The sequence below is a fragment of the Cynoglossus semilaevis genome, chromosome 10 (genome assembly GCF_000523025.1).
Source record: "Cynoglossus semilaevis isolate Cse_v1.0 chromosome 10, Cse_v1.0, whole genome shotgun sequence".
NCBI classification, from domain to species: domain Eukaryota; kingdom Metazoa; phylum Chordata; class Actinopteri; order Pleuronectiformes; family Cynoglossidae; genus Cynoglossus; species Cynoglossus semilaevis.
Genome location: NC_024316.1, coordinates 9,302,912 through 9,323,139, shown reverse-complemented (window position 1 = coordinate 9,323,139; position 20,228 = coordinate 9,302,912). Strand labels below are relative to the sequence as shown.

The 20,228-nt window shown below is 38.9% G+C and overlaps 1 protein-coding gene across 8 annotated transcripts in view; it reads right to left on the bottom strand.

Moving 5' to 3' along the window:
* ptpn11b (protein tyrosine phosphatase non-receptor type 11b) overlaps positions 1 to 20,228 on the bottom strand; it is a 47,466-nt gene that overhangs the window by 19,372 nt on the left and 7,866 nt on the right. For 5 of the 8 annotated variants that reach the window (XR_003050803.1, XR_003050805.1, XR_003050804.1 and 2 more), the window contains exons 2-14: positions 15,419 to 15,541; positions 9,056 to 9,250; positions 5,846 to 6,038; positions 5,610 to 5,729; positions 5,394 to 5,507; positions 4,462 to 4,558; positions 4,172 to 4,251; positions 3,893 to 4,048; positions 2,795 to 2,926; positions 1,928 to 2,082; positions 757 to 824; positions 528 to 679; positions 197 to 297 (exon numbers count right to left, since the gene is read on the bottom strand). Coding sequence is in view for 5 of the 8 variants with exons in the window: in XM_017036289.2 (XP_016891778.1) it covers positions 197 to 297; positions 528 to 679; positions 757 to 824; positions 1,928 to 2,082; positions 2,795 to 2,926; positions 3,893 to 4,048; positions 4,172 to 4,251; positions 4,462 to 4,558; positions 5,394 to 5,507; positions 5,610 to 5,729; positions 5,846 to 6,038; positions 9,056 to 9,250; positions 15,419 to 15,541 (1,686 nt within the window). In the remaining 3 variants the exon portion in view is untranslated. Of the gene's footprint in view, positions 1 to 196; positions 298 to 527; positions 680 to 756; positions 825 to 1,927; positions 2,083 to 2,745; positions 2,927 to 3,892; positions 4,049 to 4,171; positions 4,252 to 4,461; positions 4,559 to 5,393; positions 5,508 to 5,609; positions 5,730 to 5,845; positions 6,039 to 9,055; positions 9,251 to 15,418; positions 15,542 to 19,574; positions 20,223 to 20,228 lie in introns of those variants that run through there. The other 3 variants (XM_017036291.2, XM_017036290.2, XM_025059189.1) reach the window with 3 other exon arrangements.

Sequence of the window (20,228 nt, the reverse complement as noted above, 5' to 3'; positions counted from 1 at the left end):
TAGCACAGTCCTGTAACCCTTCAGATTGACCCAGACCACTGCTACGTCATCGCTGCATTGAATGGATTTTCAATTCCTTTTTCATCAAACAGCAGAAACACTGTCTCTCTGAACTCAACTCTGCCGCAGCTGTGTTTCAGTTATTTTCTGTTTATATTTGACCTTTACTGGACTTAGCCCACACTGTTGTACTCACACAGAGGAAGAGCGAGAGGAGGCAATGCTGGGTTTGGATCTAGAGTTGGTCATCTGGGGATATTTGATGTTGGAATATTCTCGCTCCTTCGTCTTACCCCGCTGCCAAGTGGAAACAGAAGTCATTTCAGTTTAAAGGGACCAGATCCTTCAGAGACGTCCAGGTCCAAAGTAGACACTAAATGCTAACTAAATGCCTGCTGTGGTGAGGAATATTCAGCCACAACATGTAACCTAACCACTAGAAGTTGCTAAATCCTATAAGCTGTACCTCAGGGTGACAATCCTTACAAAACCACAATGAAATGTGGACCAGTGCTGCAGGAACCCACCTGCTCCTCCTCCAGTCTCTTCTGAGCCGTCTCTATGTGCTGCTGCACTGCTGTGTAGATGAACCTATACTGAGCCTCCGTCTGCACCATGCCCGACCTCTGCTGACGAACCATCTGGATGGTCTTGGGGATGTCGATGTCACAGTCCAGACCTGAAACAGAGACACAGTAAGACACAGTGCAGATATAGAGGAGAGACAGAGAATACTGTCAAAATATGGCCTCAAACCTTGGCGATTAATGATATCAATGAGAATGTCAATGACAATGATGGTGCCTGTTCTGCCGATGCCTGCACTGTGGGGAGAAGAGGCAAAGGTCAAAAGGCAAAAAAAAAAAACCAAACAAACAAAAAAAAATGATACGGTACAATACTGGCTGTATAATAGTTAGCTGTCTAAACTGAGTCACTCAGAAGCTGCATCAGTGTCAGTAAGACATGGAAATAAATGATATGAATTAATAGTTTCCATCAGTGACAAACTTCTGCTGTGGGAGCCTGATACCGAACTGCAACTAGAAGTATCTGCTTATACCGATATGAATAGTTATGTTAACTATAAGTACATAACTATATAACTAAGTCCTTTTTTTTCCACGAATATCTGGTCAATACATCCTGATATTGAGTCACTCCTACTAAGTACTGCTACTACTTACTGCTTTATTTAAAAGCCTCAGATCATGTTTAGGCCTTTGACGATAACACATTTTTCTGGACCATATATTGTCCCGCAAAGTACACCCTTACTAATGAGTAATTGTTACGATTCCCAAATTTCTAATGTATCTAACGCCCCTCGTATTTCCTATGGTATCTGAACGCCCCTGGATGGCCACATATACAGTATATATTTTTTGTGATATAGTGAAGTACACTTTGTGAGAGTGCACACTGTTTTGCACTGTCCTGTTTGTATTTACTTTGTCAACTAAACACCTCAGTGAATTTTTGACTGATGGGATGAAGGCTCTGCATCTCAAGGTGCAGTTTTTTTCCCCAGTTGGAAAAACTACTTCAGGTGGTCATGTTTTATGTGAGCATGCAAGTTCGTTGGAACAAACACCCCCAAGTAGTGAGACCGATGCAGAGAACAAACCCCATTTCATTCAGTCATCCAGCAAGTTAGGAGGCAGGACAGGAAAACAAACATACATCAAGGTCGGCAAAATTATTACGCTCGTTTTCATTTATCGTGCGATTACTGGATTTATGGATTATCTGCCCAGAGCTAATTGTGTTACTGTCCTCAAAATCCTCAAAAACCTCATCACTTTCTTCTGTTTCAGTTTCAGTTGAAGGTCTGCTGCTTGTTTATTCAACCGGAGCCACTACTGTACCAATAACTAAGGAGCAAATGCAGAGTCTGTGTTCACTTGTTCCTGGCTCCAGACCGCACCTGCAATGAACGACAATAGGTCCACTGTCTGGAATGGTGCTCTGCGTGCGGTTGACCTCCTCCAAGAACCAGAGGACACCACCAGGATCGTTGGGAACACCGTGGTCTGGCCAGCTCAGGTACTGGAAGTGCCAGATGTACCGCAGAGGCTCCTTCTATAAGAGTGGAAGTAAAAGGGAAAACCATATGAATATATAATGAAATCACAGATATACAACTGTGCAACAAACAATAATCAAAATCAGAAGAATTAGAATTAGAAGAATTGGGTTTATACTAATATGTATATAATATAAATATAATCAGAAATAGAGATGCACCTAATTTTCGGCAACCGAAAATCTTTGGCTGAAAATTGCCCTTAAGTGCATTTTCAGTTTTTCTGACAAAAGACTTTTACCAGTGCTTTGATTTTATTGACATTTAGTTCAGAGTCATAGCCATAAATGCAATGGTACTAATAATTGCCATAATAATTGATTTCGGTGTTTCAGTTTTCGGCCTTGGTTTCCTCAATTTTGGTTTTGGCCAAGAATTGTAATTTTGGTGCATCACTAATAACAAACGTTAAGCAGAACGCTTGGTCTCCAAGTGGCGAAGCAGTGTTGAAGGTTTTATTACCTTCATTAGGCAGTAATGTATTATGTGCCAAAAGTTAGATTCAAACCTCCAAACTAAACAGAACATAAAATAAAACCAACAATAAATTTAGTTCTGTTTTTTTCCTTCCTGATCCTTCGATTTGTTATTTCTCTGAGCTGAAGCACATGTTAGAGGATTGTGTGTGTGTGTGCATGTAACATATGAGATAATCTGACCCCAGGTCAGTGGGTCAGCACTGACGAAGTACAGCAGGGCTTTTCCTACCCGGTCCAGATGAGTCACCTCCAGCTTTCTTAGGACGTAGTCTTGGGTCGGCAGCTCTTCAACGTTCCTCACCAACACCATCCCAAACTCTTTGGTGGAGTAAGGGTCGGGCCAATACTGGACACATTTGTTCTAAAGAAACAGAGAGACACAGAGAAGATGGCGAATGAAGAGAGTGAAGGAGTGAAGGATGGAGCAGCGGGACGGAGCGGAGCATTAGACAATCTAAAGAAGCCGCTCATCTTAAGCAGCTTTAACATCAGCTTAGCTGTCATACTATCCTCGACAGTTGTCTCTTGTGACCCACCTCCTACTTCTACACACACACTCACACATCAAAAACAGAGTCAGCCATTAGACTGAAATTTACAGGAACAGTCCAGTTGTTCCATTTCTCCTCTTTCTTTCTGTATCTTATCTTCAGAGAAGCAGGTGTAGTTTTTTATCCAGAAAGCGTGCAAAACGGAGAGAGACAGGAGGTCGCTGGACAAGCATGTCCAGCTGAAAAAAAAACAAAAAATTAGCCCTACACTTCTATGGAAGAGAACCTAAGACATCACTAACAGAAAACTTTCAAAAAACAGATTAATTCCATTCTGATGTCTCAACTTCCAAACCCAGTGAAGCAGTTTTGGTCTCAGCGGTTTTGTCTCCAATAGTTTTGGACTTAAACTTCAGACTCTATCAATTTCATCTTCATTCATTGTTGTCCAGATGGAGTTCCTTTTTGCTCCGTGTACTTATGATTATTTCATACACGTCTAATGATTCATGTGCTTTTATTTTTGTCTGAGCTTGTAAAGTACTGTGGTCAGCAATTGTTATTCTCACACCTGCTGTAAAACTAAAGTGGTCCATGGCCGGATTATAAAGGAACAGGTGTCAAATAACAGAAGACTTTTTTTGATGGTGATTCTATTGTATTGTTTCTGAGAAATCAAAATAATTTGGGAAAGCTCAAACCATAAACACCGGACAAAGTAAGAGAAACAGAACTAATTACATTTTTCTACAGAACCAACTTCAACATGCTGCAGTATGAAACAGCACAGTAATGTAAGACGGACTAGTTGATGGACAGCTGAGCTAGTCACTCACTCGTCCTCGCTCGATTCCCCTGGTGGTCATGACGATGACGTGTGTGTTCTCCTGATACAACATCTTCCAGAAGTCGATGACCGTGTTCTGCAGACAGCCCTGGGTGGCGATGAAAACCTTGCCCTCCTCCATGTGGCGCCCTTCTTCATGCAAACACTGCACAGAACAAAGATGTTACACAGACTAAAGGACGTTCGGTCTGACAGTAATAATCTCACAACAATATAATAATCTCTAACAATAACAATGAACATATAGACGCCACCCACAGAGACTCACTCTGATGTAGTTTGCATTGATGTAGTCTGAACCTAGAACATCTGGATCACTCTCCCTAATCACCACACGAGTCGTGTCAACTGAAAACAACACAAACCGTCTTTAGTGCAGAGCCAAATGTCGACATTTTTTGTTTTCCTGTCTCGCGTCAACGGATGGGCTGTGAGTTATCAAGAATAAATGGGTGACATTTTTGCTGAGGGCTCAACATTTCTCTGTTGTCTATTTGTGTCACAGTTTCCACAGGAAGCTTGGAGACACAGGAAATGGTAGACTGCTGCTCCACTCACAGGGGAGGATATTCTTGTATCTGTTTTTACTCTTGTTCTCTGGCTTCTGGCCTTCTTTCCGGGGATACAGCAGTTTGCATTCCTGTTGTTGAAGCACCTGATAAATGACGAGAAACAGAAATAAACAACAAAACACATGCATCAATTTTTTTAAGAAAGTAGGATCCAAACAGAACATCAGTATAGTTTACATTTACACTTATACATTTAGTTTTTTAAATGTTAATAAAAGACCAATAATCTTGACCTTTTTTGATAAAGTAAAAGTCCCCTGACATGACAGAAACAGAAATAATTTAGGAGAAACAGAGTGAACTAACCCTTTAAGAATGTTTCATTCACAAAATGATAAGATTTAAATAGATTTTCTGCAACTTTTAGTCGTTTTAAGTTATTCTGTGTAAAAGGAATGTGTAAATTACAAAAACAGTCCAATAAACAATAAACCGGGGATAAAATGCTGATATAAAATATGAACATGGACTGATTTGACAGTTATGATTATAGATAACCTACTAATTCAGCAAGAAAATCAAACAAAACACAGGAATTTAACTCAGATGTACAAAATTACATGTCATAAATAAACATGAGCCCTTTTATTTGACACAAAAGACAACAATTATAGATGAATATAACAATAAAAAAACAGTGACCATGCTACCTCACAGGATGGTATTTTAGATGACGTGACAAATTCCTTTAAGTATTAAACGCCTACAGACATTAAGAATTCAAACACATTTGTTTCGGGCCAAGGCTAATGAAACCCTCTAATGACAAATATTCGGCTTCTGTGGTTAGAGAGTGAAACAAAAATGAATTTCTCCGACAGTATATGTGGTGAAGGGTAATTTCATTTAAACAAACATGACAGATTTGAACCCACCACCATTACAGATACTGAAACAAATAACTCCAGGGGCACATACCTCAAATTCCTCCCAGAATCCTTGCTTGGGTTTCTCAGAGTTGTCTGCTACTTTGTTGAGCTCTCGTACACGGTTGTCAATGTTCGCTGCATTTATCCGTGTGGCATTAAACGGCTTTAAAGACAGAGCATTTATTTATTAAAAAAACATGCTAAAATAAAAGTTCAAAAGCAATAATAACCATGATGCAGAAAGTTGCCATACTGGATTCAGTACCTGTTTAAGATGTACCACAATGCCACTTTTCTCCACCATTGGGTTTTTCTTATAGTGATCCACCAGATCAGCAAGGGTATCGAACCTCTCACCTCCACCCACGTCATATTTACCATCCTGCTGCGGACAAAGATTGAGTTAATCTTCCTGTCCAAGTCTTTGCTGATGTGATAAAGTTCTCTATTCACTACGTGTTTTCATTTTTATTAGAGTCTGATGACCTGAGCGCAGCTCACCTGGTAGCGTATCATCACATGCGTGACCTTGGTCTTACGATCCATGTTTTCATGCTTCTCTTCATTGGTGAGAACTGAGAGAACAAAGTCGCCTGGTTTACTTTGGCTTTCTCTCACCAGGAAACTACCAGGCTTGCCTTTGTCAGTCAGCAGTTTATCTGCATCTCTCCCCGAGAGGTGCCCGTGGTACCACCTGGAAATGACAATGAAAAAGAAAAAAGAAAATAAAAAACACAAAATAAATGACAATTCAACATTTTGATTTGATACAAACATGAATTTTCTGGACAGCAATGAGTGTCATGACAGGATCAAAATGTCTCATCATTGATTATTAAAATTTTGTGGTTTGGATGTGCACTTTGTTGCACAAACCAGTTCCAAGAACGATGTAGGCATCACGTAGGCGCGTGAAGCTAAATGGTCACACATGCTGCAGACAGAGTGCGGGGCCACATGAAAATAGTGCAATTTCTGAACATGCTGCAGACAGAGTGTGGGGCCACATGAAAATAGTGCAATTTCTACTTTAATATAGCTAAAGTATAAAGTGAAACTTTGGTTCCTCACATCAACATATTTTCCTCATATTTCTATTTCCATTAAAATACTTTGCTACTTTCTTTCTATCAGCCTAAAGGATTGTTCTCGAATGAAGCCACAACCATTCACCATGTCCAGCGAATCACATTAGCTGTCTGTGACTGTCAGGGAATGCTACAGAACCTTGGAGACTTGAAAAGAGAACAGAGAGCTGGGTGTGGTGTGTTCAAAAACACATGGAACATCAGTGATGATCATTACAGATTGACTGCACACACCATCTGCTTCTCAAACTCCTGTGGAGATGAAGAAGTTCAGCCTCAGGCTGGATGATGTGGTTTTCAAGGTAGAAGATTTATCAAGACAAGAGAGAAGAACTGAGGCAGAAACCAAAAGAGTGGGAGGACAAGAGTCAGGCTTCCTGCCTCCAGGAAACAAAATCCATTGTAGAGTTATAAGAAGCTATAATGTCTATCTGCGTATTGCTGCAAAGTGAGAAAAGGCTGTACTGAAAAATAAGTCTGTGTTACATTGTTGATTCCTTCAGTGTTTTTTTTTTTGTGGTGAGCCAAGAGTGCGTGGAGGCTCAGACAACAGATGCATGTAGAATGGAAAAACTACACAAACCACAGACACAGATCACAAGTTGTTCTTAGACCTGCACAGAAATGAAGACGCAGGTGGTGCAGACGTGAGGTGAAGATGAATGTATATAACAGGTTCAGCCTGAGATGATACCAGATAACAATGGAAGCTGACGTGTTTTATACGCTATAGGCGATTCCTTTTTTTTATCCAGCTGAAAATATGTTTTTCTACAGCGTCTTCTTTGTGAGTGAGTTCCAGGTACAGATCCCTGGCTAACACAGCAGCCGTGATACATTACAGATGAGCTGTGCAGATGTGGTGACATGTTTATTAACATGTTTATCAGTGTAAAGTCTGAGCCTACACACTGTGTGCAGAAACCAGTGAACACAAACAAAAACAGCAGCACCACCCACACAGGACACACATACTGACGTATAAAAAAAACAAGCTGATGTTGTTGTTTTTTTAAAAAAAACACTGCCAATGTCTCCTTAAGGTAAAGTGAAGCTGATGACGCAAGAGTTAACATCGCTGAGGCTAACCACAAAAAAACAAGGTACAGACAGTAATTATTTAAATATTTGGTAAAAATAACTCATGTGGGTTTCCCCCAAATTGGTATAGTAATAACTCATCCATCTTTTGTGCCACGGCACATAGTTAGAAAAGTTCCTCGTCCGACAACCAAATAAATATTTCACAAAAAGTACATGTGACGAAATATAATAATTTTATAGTTTACCGGTACTCACAATTTACCCACTAATTGTGAAACCTGGGTCTGTCTGTTGAACACAACACTGATACGTGCAGGAATTGAAGACTCACAAAGATCTTTCTCAACAGCAGTATTAAATGGCTCTGCCTATCACCAGAGCTGTGATGGACAAGGACAAATTACGTGGAACAAATAATTAATAGTTCTCAAACTCAATTAAAATTGGTTAATTGTCCACAGCACTGTGTTTGGCAATCACTGGTCTAGAAGACAGGGAGATGTGCTGGAAGTGGCTTAAAGATAGATGCTGACGTTTTCATTGGGAATGAGCAGGATGGAAAGAGTAGATAAGAGCAGATCAGTGGAACAGAAAAGGTTGAGAAGTCTGGAGATCAAAGTTAGAGAGAGAAGGGTGAAGAGAGACAGTGATATTTCTGGACAAAAATGTCAAAGTTGAGGCCGAAGTGTTGGAGGAAATAATGGAGAGTCCAGGAAAATACTGTTCATTCTAATGGATGGTTGGTGTGTGGAGGCAGATGATACTGATGATAATAAACCTCTGAATTGAGGAGCACACAGTTTGGTTATATATTGTTAACTGTTGATTGTTATTGTTTTATGATAGGTTATTACTGCATTCTGGAGTTAAAGTTTACAGTTAACTGTCTGTCAGGAACTTTCAGCTCCAGTGAGAAAAATAAGTGTAAAAAAAAAGAAAGAAAAAAAAGGAACCAAAACGAAGCTGGACTGTACATAAAATCCTGAAAGATTTCAAAAATATAACCTAAATTTAAGTTAATCAAACTAGCCACCAATTTATCTTCAGATGAAGATGACTCACAGATTCAGCCTGTCAAGGTTCTCGTGAATCTGATCCCTTCCAACATAATGTAATAAGTTCAGAGGTAAACTGTAATGTAGTGTATATGCAATTACTTGAGGAAGAAGCCTTTTCAAGAGTTCTACTCAAGAGGCTTCTTCAGTTCTCAGTGACGTCATGGAAGAAACTTAAAAAACCCCAGTTACAAACTTCTAAACATCTGAAGAAACAAAACTTAAGCAGTAGAGAAAATAAAAACACATACAGAGAGGTAACTTTGCTAGTATCCATGGGTACTTTCTAGTTTTGGAGTACTACCTCACAGAGCTCTATGAATAAATATTACTATCTTTGGTGAGGGAGAAACATTTGCAGTTTTAATGAATTCAGGGCCAACAGTGACCTCTTGAACCGACCTTTGCCGTGTCTTATTTATGTCTCCCTGCCTGGTGTTATTCACTCTGTACAGAGCTGGGTATTGTATGCAAATACGAGTATGTTGGTTATCGTGGGCGTTATTGTGCGAGATTGTCAGCACCTCTCAGATGTGGGGTCCTTGCAATTGAGTGGGTACTTGAGCTCGATGACATGACCGTTCCTCTCCCGCAGCAGATCCTGTTGCTCGGTGTAGTACTGCACCAGCTCGGCCAACGTGGCAAACTTCTCGCCCCCGTACAGGTCATAGTAGTCACCCGAGTTCTGGATCTTGATGTGGGTCACCTCATCATTCCGCCTGTGCAGGGAAAAAAAAAAACAAGAAGTGAGTCACTCTGTTTATTTAAATTCATAAAAACAGAGGTAAACCCACTTCAACAAGACACTCGATAGTTTCCCATTGAATGTTTGTGTGCTTCTAGGGGAAAACAAAGACAGAAAAATAACAATAATCTGCATATATAATTTGCTTACATAAAAAAAAAACATAGACATCTTTTCCCATGGTACCATCTATACCACAGGTCAAACTCTGCCTGCAGGCTCAGACTGGACAGACTACTGTTGTTTTTTCGACATTCAATCTGGAAATCTTGACCAATATCGAAACGATAGCAAGCCTTAGTATCGGATTGAGACACCCCTAGGTATATCTAAACCGTCTTCAAAGAAAGGATTAAAGAAGTTTCTGAGCTTAAAAACTGATACGACAAAAACCATTTGCTATGCTCATGTTATCTGGGTTATGTTCTTGTTATCTATAACCCTGCTCGGAAGATTCTGCTCTGTGAGATTTACATGCACTGCAGCAAGTAAGAAACAAGATACTTGATTACTAAATGTACTGTATGTAAATAGTCTTTTCTTTCAGTGACCAAATTAGAAAAATAATTCCCAGGCAGACAGAATTCATCCAGTAAGCAAATTAGATGTAATGACACATGGACATACTGTATAACTGATCCAGGGCCAGTTTATTCAGTGTTATCTGATCTCCAGAGTGAGAAACATCACGTTCCTCTCTCCCTTTAACTGAATATGGGCTAATGTTCATATCAAATATCACAAATCCTATTTCCTCCTTTTCACCTCACATGACTTTTCCAGTTATCAAACATTTTACATACCTATTTACCAGCATTCTTCCCCCATTATTCATCTCCGTCTACCTCTGCTCTCTGTTTCCTGGTTATTGTTTAATGGCTGCATTAGTGGCTCCTGGCAAAATGCCGTGACAGAGACCTTTCATTTTCCCCAATAGGCAAAAGCTCATCTTGCCTCAGAGTAAGTTATTATATTCCATTTAACATTTGTATCCACTTCTTCGGCTCCTTTCACATTATAAACATGTAGAGAAGCGTTTTCTAAAGTTATGGATTAAGCTTTATATTTGCCTATGATAGGTTATCAATTGTTTAGTCCTGGGGTCACCAAATGTATTTCTCAGAATTGATTAGAACTGTTCTGGACAGACACTCAAATGAAATGAAACAAAAATCAAATTTTTTTCTAACATCAATATTTGATGTTTATTGTTAATATATATTTTTTTCATTTTCATACATTTTTAACCACACTGATCCAATGCATTCTATAGTTTTTAGGGTAAAATAAAAACTTAATTTTAACATTCTTAGACTTTTATTTCTGTTTTGACAATCTAGATGTTGCTCTCTAAAACATATCACATAGAACATACGTGTCAAATTCAAGGCCCGGGGGCCAAATGCGGCCCACCAAGCCGTTTGTGTTTTTGTGCCATTTACATTAAGTAAAGTCCATGCAGCAGTTTGTTAACCTAAGAAATTAAACTTTTTTTTAAAATCATACAGCAATGAACAATATTTGTAGCTTAATAATAAGAATAAAGAATAAATAATATTCAATTGCAGAAACATGTATTAGTCTGTTTTGGAGTAGTAACAGCTATACCAGTGGTCCCCGACCTTTTTTGTTCCGAGGACTGGTCAGCCAGTACCACCCGTTACTACAGACCAGTACCAAGGTGCTGAGCATTGAAGGATTATTCCATTTTCAAAATAAAAACTTTTAGACGATATTCTATTAGTATCGGTCTGAATGACCTATTCTTTTAAAATATTGCCAGAATATTTTTAAATAAAGAAATATATATGATATATGACATATGACTGTGTCCCACTGTGGCCAAATGACCAAATGACCTATGGACTGGTACTGGTCCGCAAACCGGGGGTTGGGGACCCCTGATCTATACAGTCTTCCATTTACAACCGCCCTTCACTGATCTTTTCTCCCCACATTCTGTCATACTTTTCATTAGACTCTAAAACAATGATTTCCTATAACAAACAATGATGTCACCGAAATAGTCAGAGCGCAGTCTATGCAAATAAGATCAGGCAGATTTAATAACTAAACAAGAAACCAAGTTTAAAAGTCAAGACAATGCAGTGACTGTAACTGTGACACATCGTCACAACGGAAAATACAACGACGGAAAGTTATGCAAAAAAAAAAACATTGTATGGAAAAAATGTCTAAAAAACAAAAGTCTTAACTGATATGTTTGATGTTTTTCCTCGCTGAAAAAAACATTTAATTTGCATGCGTTTCCAGCACCATTCTGTTTAATTATATCAGCTGTGGATAAATATTCATCAGCCCGAAAAAACACACCTTGTGTCTATAATAACACAGCTTCTTAAATCCGATATTTTATCCATTAGTTGGATTAATTGATGGCAGGATACATTATTCACACATTTATTTTAGGTTTTAATTAAAGGCAGACGTTTAAAAAAAATGTAATATTCAATAACAGGGACTACAAGAACAGGTAAGTGGAAACACAGAAAATATTCATGCTCCTCTTAATCTCTATGTCGCTGCTCAAATCCAGAGAGCAAACAGTTCTATCAGCCAAGCAGTTAATCCTGAATCATAATAACTAATAAAACATTAAAATCATTAGAAAAACGAATAAAACACAGTAATAAGAATGAGAAAAATGCTTAATCGCACACGCACGCACACACACACACACACAGACATTTGAATTAATTATTGCTAGCATTGCCCTGAAGCCATTCTGAGTAATATTTTTCACTTAATAGAGCTTTACACCACTGAGAAACTCCTCCAACGGCTCTCAGTTCATTTGTAAAATTGAAGGGAATAAACTTTTGTTTGGTCTTTGCATGTGAAAAAAAAATCCACTAAATCTGATTTTTTGGAGAGCCAACTTTTCTTGTTAATTTGAAAACTTCAAATGACATACGAGGGCTCGGTGTCTTCAGTTCTCACTACTATGACTGTATTGTCTGCTAAAAAGCATTTAAAACTCAGGTCACTCTCTGTTTACCCTGCTGCATTCACGTCTATCTATATTTTTGTTTGACATTTTAATCTTAATTACATGTATGATTTCTGCCACTAGTTGCAGTTATTAATAAAGTTAAAAGCAGTTTTGTCCTTTATGTGTCATTTAAACTTTTACATTTTAAACAAATGTAATATTTTTTAACAGCCTTATCCCTTTACATAGTAGCAGTTCAAGTATTTCCTCTAAACCTCACCTCTTTGACCTTTATGTTAGCAAATCAAATATTAAACTAAAGGCATTCACCACTGCAGAGAAATAGACTTTTTGTCCAGTTTTCATGTATAGAAATCAAGTTAACCTTAGAGTCCACAGCCGCAATCATGACATTATAACATCAACTTCAGAACAAAAGCACGTTTACATAACTTCTGTTCTTGTTCATCTAAGCACTGCAGCAGTTTTACAGTTTTACATACAGATACTCTCCTGGGCTGAGATGACTGGTAAGACCAGACCCAGAGCAGGGCTGATCAACATCCCAGACCTCATGTCATCAGACTACTACCACTAATTCTACTACTACTACTATTTTTACTATTACTACTGGTAATTTTTATCATTGGTTTGATAATGATGATGATAATAATAATAATAGTGTGTAAAAATAAGGTATTTTTAAGCACATCACTGTCTGTGCCCATTATCTATGAAGGATATTTACAATAGATTTACTACTAGAACAGAGAATAACCACTTGTTAACATTGTGTAATGTATTTTAAACATCTAGATAACTGTGGCGTTCTTTAAGCCTAAACTGCCAATCAGGGTGAAGGCATGAAGAAAGAGTTTAGGCGTGAGTGGAACAAAGCACTCAGAGAGACTGCTGAAACTGTCGGAAAATAAACAGGTGTGAGGAAAAAAATACACACTTTATAATTTGTATCACTTAAAATTCATATTAATGATGCAGTGAACACATCAGCATTGCTGCAGTGCAAATATATAATGGAAAATTGTAACACAATTACTAAAAGATGGAAAAAATATCTATTTTCCTTTGCTACCTACAGAGAAACTATTCTAGATGGCTGTGCTAGCTGAATATAGAAATAATACAGCCTGGATTTTTTGTACTTCTAACTAATCCGCCAGCCCTCACCTTTCTTTTGAGGACCATAAAACTCAAAAAGCTGTCATTAACACCTCAAAACATCAGCATTCAGCAGCTCTGTCCAACCCCTTAGGCTTTTATGCCCCTCCTGGACCGGCGGAGAAAAGAAGCGGTGGAGATAAAAAGTGAATAGGCGTACAGAGGGAGATAAGACAGAGCAGAGAGGACAACCAATTCCCTCAGTGTCCATTAATTTTGAAAATTCACATTGACTGCACCCCTGCTGATGACCTCAGTAAGATAAAACCTGGCTAATGATGAGCTAATTAGGCTCTCCTATGCCCCGATAAGACACTTACTGTGAATGTGTGCGTGAGGCAGAGGGGGGAAATGGAAAATGTGTTAGGAGCAGTGATATCCCAGCTAAGAATAGCTTCTACACATCTGTCAATTACAACCAGTTACATTAGCTTCAACATTTCAGACTGTATTTAGTGCTTAATGGAATCAGGGAAATGCTTGTCCAAGATTCCTGGTACAAATGATGGCTATAACATGAAGCAACAGCCTTGTTCTAATGAGGGCACCTCTGTACACATACATATATCACCGTAAGATAAGGTGGTTATTCTTTTCACATTTGTGACCACAGTGAGATTGTTAGTGAGCAGAGAAAAAATAACATTCATAAACCAAATCAGAGGCACAGTAATGGGTCTGATTTGTAATGACAGTGATGTCTTTACTGTAGCTATACTTTCCATTACTCTTTGTTATAAAGCAATAAATCAATACCTTAAGTGCTGTATTGTCTGCTTTTTACACAATAAACTTGCACAAAACACCAGGACCAGTAAATACTTGATTAATTAGATTATAAAAGTGATACGTATACATAGTATTTTGGTTTTTACAAACAGACTTTAATGAAAAGTAGATTTATTTTAAGTCTTTTTTTTGTCAAATGTGTTTCAACTGTATCACATGAGCAGCTAAGTAGTGAACCGGCTAGTGAAAAAGTACCTCTACCACAAATAAATACCCTTTACCGATCTTTCAAATTTAAGCCTTCTGCATACCATGTCTCTTTTACCTTTTGGATTTTACTCTCTGCTTTCCATCCTCACCTGTTTACACAGAAACACAGGCTTATCTACTTTATCTACCAGTGTTGGTGTGCCTGCTACTTAAAGTGTAACAAATGCAGCTTGCCTTTTGTCAGAAACGTGGATGACCGATGGACCTACTAATAGCTTCTGTTGCTAAGAAGAGCTCCACTCTTCACTCCTCTTTCTTCCTCCTCTCTGTAAATGCCACAGTATTTGTGATTCTTCCAACTTGTCAGAGTCTGCATTACCTCTGTAACATATGAGGGCTCGCAATTAAAAGGATTTAAGGGGTCTTCACATAAAACATGGTCAATGGTGTCCACTGGCATTTTACACAGGTGTACAATCCATATGGAAATTGGTACACCAACCACCTACCCACTTTCTAGGCTATGGGCTACACACTGTATGTACTGCATACACTCTCAAGTCTGTTCTGTTCTTGTAAAGATGTAATCAGCAGGTGAGTAAACACCAGAAAATACAAAAACAGATCTGCTGAATGCTATTTGTGTTGATACTTGGTTGCCTGGAGAATAAGACGTGACTTTTAAATTTCAAAATTATCTATGCAGAATGTGACTCTAATTACTGTCAGACTAAAGCAACGACCTACGTGAATATTTTCCGCCACCTTGTTAAGTTGTAGGCTTGCAAACATCGTTATCTGCGGCAGTTATTGGTCTGCACTCACATTATCATCTACCGAGTTATTACTGTCAGGCTCGGGCTGTTTGACTCTCAGCTCTGTGGTGTGACAAACGACTGTGTATGAGGACAGAGGGAACTAAGGTGGGACAACGGCACCTACAATGTGTTTAGTTATCGCCTATCAACAGACTTATTTTAATAAGAAGAGTGTGAATGTCTCGATCATTTTCTGCCTTTAATCACAACTGTTGAGAATAAATGGAATAAATTAAGCATGGATGTACAGTACCTGACAGAAAGGGTGAAATCTCCAGGGTTACTCTTACTGGGTCGAGCCAAGAAACTGCCATGGACTCCACGGGTCAACAGAAGCTTCTCTGCATCCAGTCCAGTGATGTTGGGATGGAACCACCTGTAAATAAGAGTGTAGAATAATGGGTCTGGTACAGACCAGATAAGCTGTGGTTCATATTGGATAACTAGAATGGGCCAGTATCATTGTCCCACAAAGGCTTATCTGCCAACACAGCCACCAGTGTTTCGATAGATCCCGTAACCCAAAAAACTGTAAACAATCAATTCTAAAGTGGAGCCTAGAGAGTAAATGGGCACGACCTTTAAGTTACAGTACTACAAAATGCTAATCAAAACCCTGGACTGGTCTTCATAAGTTAGCCTCAATTAGTGTATCCTGTAGCCCCTAAGACTTTAGAAAGTAATGCACGTGCTGTAGTTTAATGGGAGAGTGCAGTGGTATTTTAGTCTCTTTAAATGGTGCTCTGCTAATCAGTGTTTGGTGATCGTGTACTCAGGGCTTCGGACTGTGAATACGAGGCAGCTGCTAGCAAGTTTTAATCGAGGTTTAATAGGGAAGGCAAATTTCCAATGGTCGTAAAGTGTCATGTACATGGAAACAAACAAACCCTTGGGTAGTAATTGTATGAAGTGACTGACTGGGAACATATTCAGTCAACATATTCCCTCGTGTTAGCCTCAGTCAAATCATTAGCTGAAATTCCAAAAGATTACTCCTCATTATTAAAGAAAATATCAGTAGTCTTTGACCATTACTTCACTGGTCTCAGGTGGATGACACACACACACTTAGTGAATAAATACACACTAACTTAATATCCTGTCCACATCTGAAAGGAAGAGCCGTCCACTTTATGGCAGTACAACTAACAATTATTACATGCTGGTTCCTCAGTTGCCAAACACTCTGAGCAAATATTTATCCAGTCCATTTCCCAGGTATGTTGAATGATTATCTGAACTATTCAGCCTCAGCGGACTGTTTGACACTGGGACCTAAACCAAACCCTTTACTTGGACATTGTTCAGAAGCAGTTACAAGACATTAAGCGGATTTATCAGCGCAGCAGCACACTGGCCTGCTGCGTATCCTGACAACAGTGTTTGATGTGAGCCTGACTACATTAGCCTTAAAGTGGCAGTGACCAGGAATGTGTCAGTGAATGGCTTTGTTTCAGCTGTGTGGATTGAGAGCCCCTGTTTGAGCAGAGGTCACTGGGTTAAACCCCTGTAACTACTGTTTGCCATCACTGGTTAATCCAGTGCATCATTAACCGTGCCCCCTCTCCCCTGCCCCTCCCTCCAAAGACACACAGTAGGAGGCTGTTTCAGACAACACAACAGTAAGGAGTGTATAAGAGTGGTCTGTCAGTGGTGAGTAGTTCAGGGACCTAGATGTGAGTCCTTTTGAGGAAGGAAGCCACAAACTGTGTGACCAAGATGCATGTTCCACTTGGTTCTTCAGGACATTTTAGTACAAACATAAACAGTACAAAAGCATCACAGCTGACTCCTTGGAAATTCAAAGGTCAAAGTAAGCAAAGATATCCAAGCAATTCATCCTAAAATAATGGATAAAAATAGTATAAAATTAGATTTTTCCTTTTCCTTTTTTGACAAGTGGAAATTAGATGTTAGTGGCCACAGCGAGAAGCGACTGTGCCCTAAAACATTAACAAATTAACATATTTCATAATACTTATTATAAATCATAATACTTATTATAAATCATAATACTTATTATAAACATAGACTTCATCTAAACAAACAGCTAAAGATTAAAATAAAGTAAAGAGGTAAGACTGAGGTGTTTTGGTGCTGGAGAAAGATCATGGTTGGATTAGACTAAGGATTAGTAAAAGTAGAACACTGGAGAAGATACATGGAGGCAGTGAAGACAAACAATAGGACGGTTGGTGTCACAGTGAGGAAAGCAAATACGAGGGTGAGATTGAAAAAGACGGTCCTCCATCTATTGCTCAAGATGAACATGTGACCATTAACCGCACCACAAGACTATCGTTTGCTAATGTTTGTCATTTACCTTTTCAAAAGTAAACAGAACCAGTTAAACACTTGTTCCTATTATGCAAATTAATCAAGAAAATCTATTTCTGCCGGCTTTTACAACAATGGAAAATTACAAAAGACGAATACAACCTATAAACAGACAAAATGATGAATCATGAAACCACTAAAGAGATCATATCTGAAAGACCAGTCAGTGGGTGACCATTTAGGTCTTTGCACAAAAAACCCATGAAAGTTAGAAAAAAATATAACTTCTGTGGGCTCAGCAGATCTTCACAGCGGTCACTACGAGAAGGGATAAAACATGGCCTGGTTTTAGTAAAGTTTAATATGAAATCCAATTTAACTGAGATAGATGTGCTTTTTAATAACCACTGTGCACATTTAACAATAATAATAATCAGTGATAATGCTGCCTCGTCCGTCTGACTGTGACCGAGCAGAAACATGAGCTGAGTGAAAGTAGAGACAGTGATGCGGGCATGGAGACAGACGTGGCGCTGGATTAAGTAATGATGCTAAATGTGTGGTGGGTTTGTTCAGGAGGGAGTGTTACATGAAAATCAAACTAACACAGGACACTTCACCTTACTGCTGCTGCTGTCACTTTACAAGCATAAAACCGGAGTCAATTTGTAGGCATTCATTTTCATGAGCTGTAAAGACTGAAAGGTGAGTTTCCACTAACAGACACAAAAATGAGCAGAGACTACAAAACCCCAGCAGAACATCTCACCCAGGCCATTCAAACAACACTGATCTTGCTCACAAAGGCTAAACTCCAAGTGAACACTAAGGGTTTAGTTATTAGCACATGCAAGTGCGACCGGGACAAGGTCGTCCCTGTGAAATTGGAAAATATTTGTAAAAGTCTCACAGGGAAACAGGGAGGCTGGCTTGTGAAGGAACATCTGGAGACAAACAGGAAATGATTCAAAGGCTCTTAGTGAGTGATAAATGGACCCGTACAAGAAAGTGCTTTTTTTTTTTTCACAGTTTGCACAGAATCAAGTTTTCCAAATTGAAACCATAACCGTGAAACCGTGCGTTACAAGAGAAACATTAGCAGCAACACTAATCACATTAAGAGACAATCACTTCTATTGACAAAATAGTGTTAGGTGTATTCAGAATATTTGCATTAGTTGGTATATTTTAAATAAAAGCATTAAAAAATACTTTTCCAGCAGCATCTTTAAAAGGAAGAGTTAAAAAATAATATAATTGTATTTGTATCAACAAAACAACACTTTATATACATACTGTATATATTTAGGTAAATAGCTTTGCTAGAAATGTTTTTTTTTCTCTAAAATGGTCTCTAAAATCTGTTAGAACAATTAATTGACTTTGTGTTTGATTATTAAATTATCAACAGGTATTTTTTTGTATATTTTGGACCACATTATCAGATAAATTGATCATGGAAATAAACTGAGTTGTAACCCTGCAGCTTGTAATATTACAGTGGGTAAGAGTTGCTAATTCAGTGAAATTGTCCATAAGAGGATTCCTTTTCAAGCCAAAGTATTACAATTCAGATTACAGCACTACCACACAGATGTTTTTTATAAAGTTGAAACTTAAATTTATACACTTTAAACTTTTCCTGGACACTATATCTAGGTTAGTGTCTTGTAAGAGCAGACTGGAATGATCATGTCTGTCATCTGCTGAACAGATTACTTGGAGATATTGTCTTTAATCCAGCAGAGGTTCATAAAGAAAAGAAATAACTGAAGGGCAAAATTGTCTTTGTCACTAATCTATTTCTAATCTCCAGCAGCATCACAGTGGTTCTGTCACTTATTTAACAATAATCACAACGGTAACACATAATCACATAGCCTGGATCACAGCTTAAGGACAAACTGCCGTAACGTTAACTCAACATCAGTCTTTATGACTAAAGCATCTTCAACATCAAACCTCCTGAAACATCCGTTACATCCAGATGCAGAACAGAACATTCTCTGAGTTTAGTTGTTCTCCAATGAGCATAGAAGTCTAACTAACAACACTGTCTATTGAGCAGAAATAAGAAGCAGTATGAGCATGGTCTCTCAGTACAAAGTTATCTTGAGATTGGTCTGTCCTACCTCACCATTCTGGTCGAAGACTGCACCAGCTCACTGTGCCTCAGCAGCTTCAGATCTGACTTGTCCAGCACTCGGCAGAGTTACATAATGAAGATACAGAGACAGAGTGGGCAGCACTGGGTGTTTGCAGAAATGTCACCGAGTTAGACGGAATAGGACAAACACACACACACACACACACACAGTGAGTGAGGTGACAGAAGTGCAGTGGCTGCTTTGTAAAAGTGCTACAGAGAAAGAGTAAGTGTGTGAGGGTGGGAGGGACGGTAGAACGAAGGGGGCGGAGGCCTTTAATCTGGGATTTGGACAAGCATGAGCAGGCCTGATACCAGCACTCATCAGTGCTATCAGACGTCCCCACTGCAGACGTATGATGTGACAGGCATTGGCGGACAGGTCCACCAGCTCTGGTTCTCCTCCATCAGTTTCACCTTCCTTCTCCTACCCACCTACAGACTCCAACAGCCGTCCGGTAACAAAGATCAGACTGTGCCAAGTCAGATCTATATGCCAGATCTGCTGGAGCTGCAGGGTCCTTGTTATCTTGTCAGAGGCTAAAAGCGACAGCTGTGTTGCCCATGTCTGCAGATTATACCTAATCATCTGTGGCGTAGTTACACAGGATCACAGTTAGCTAGCACAAAAACCTCCCAA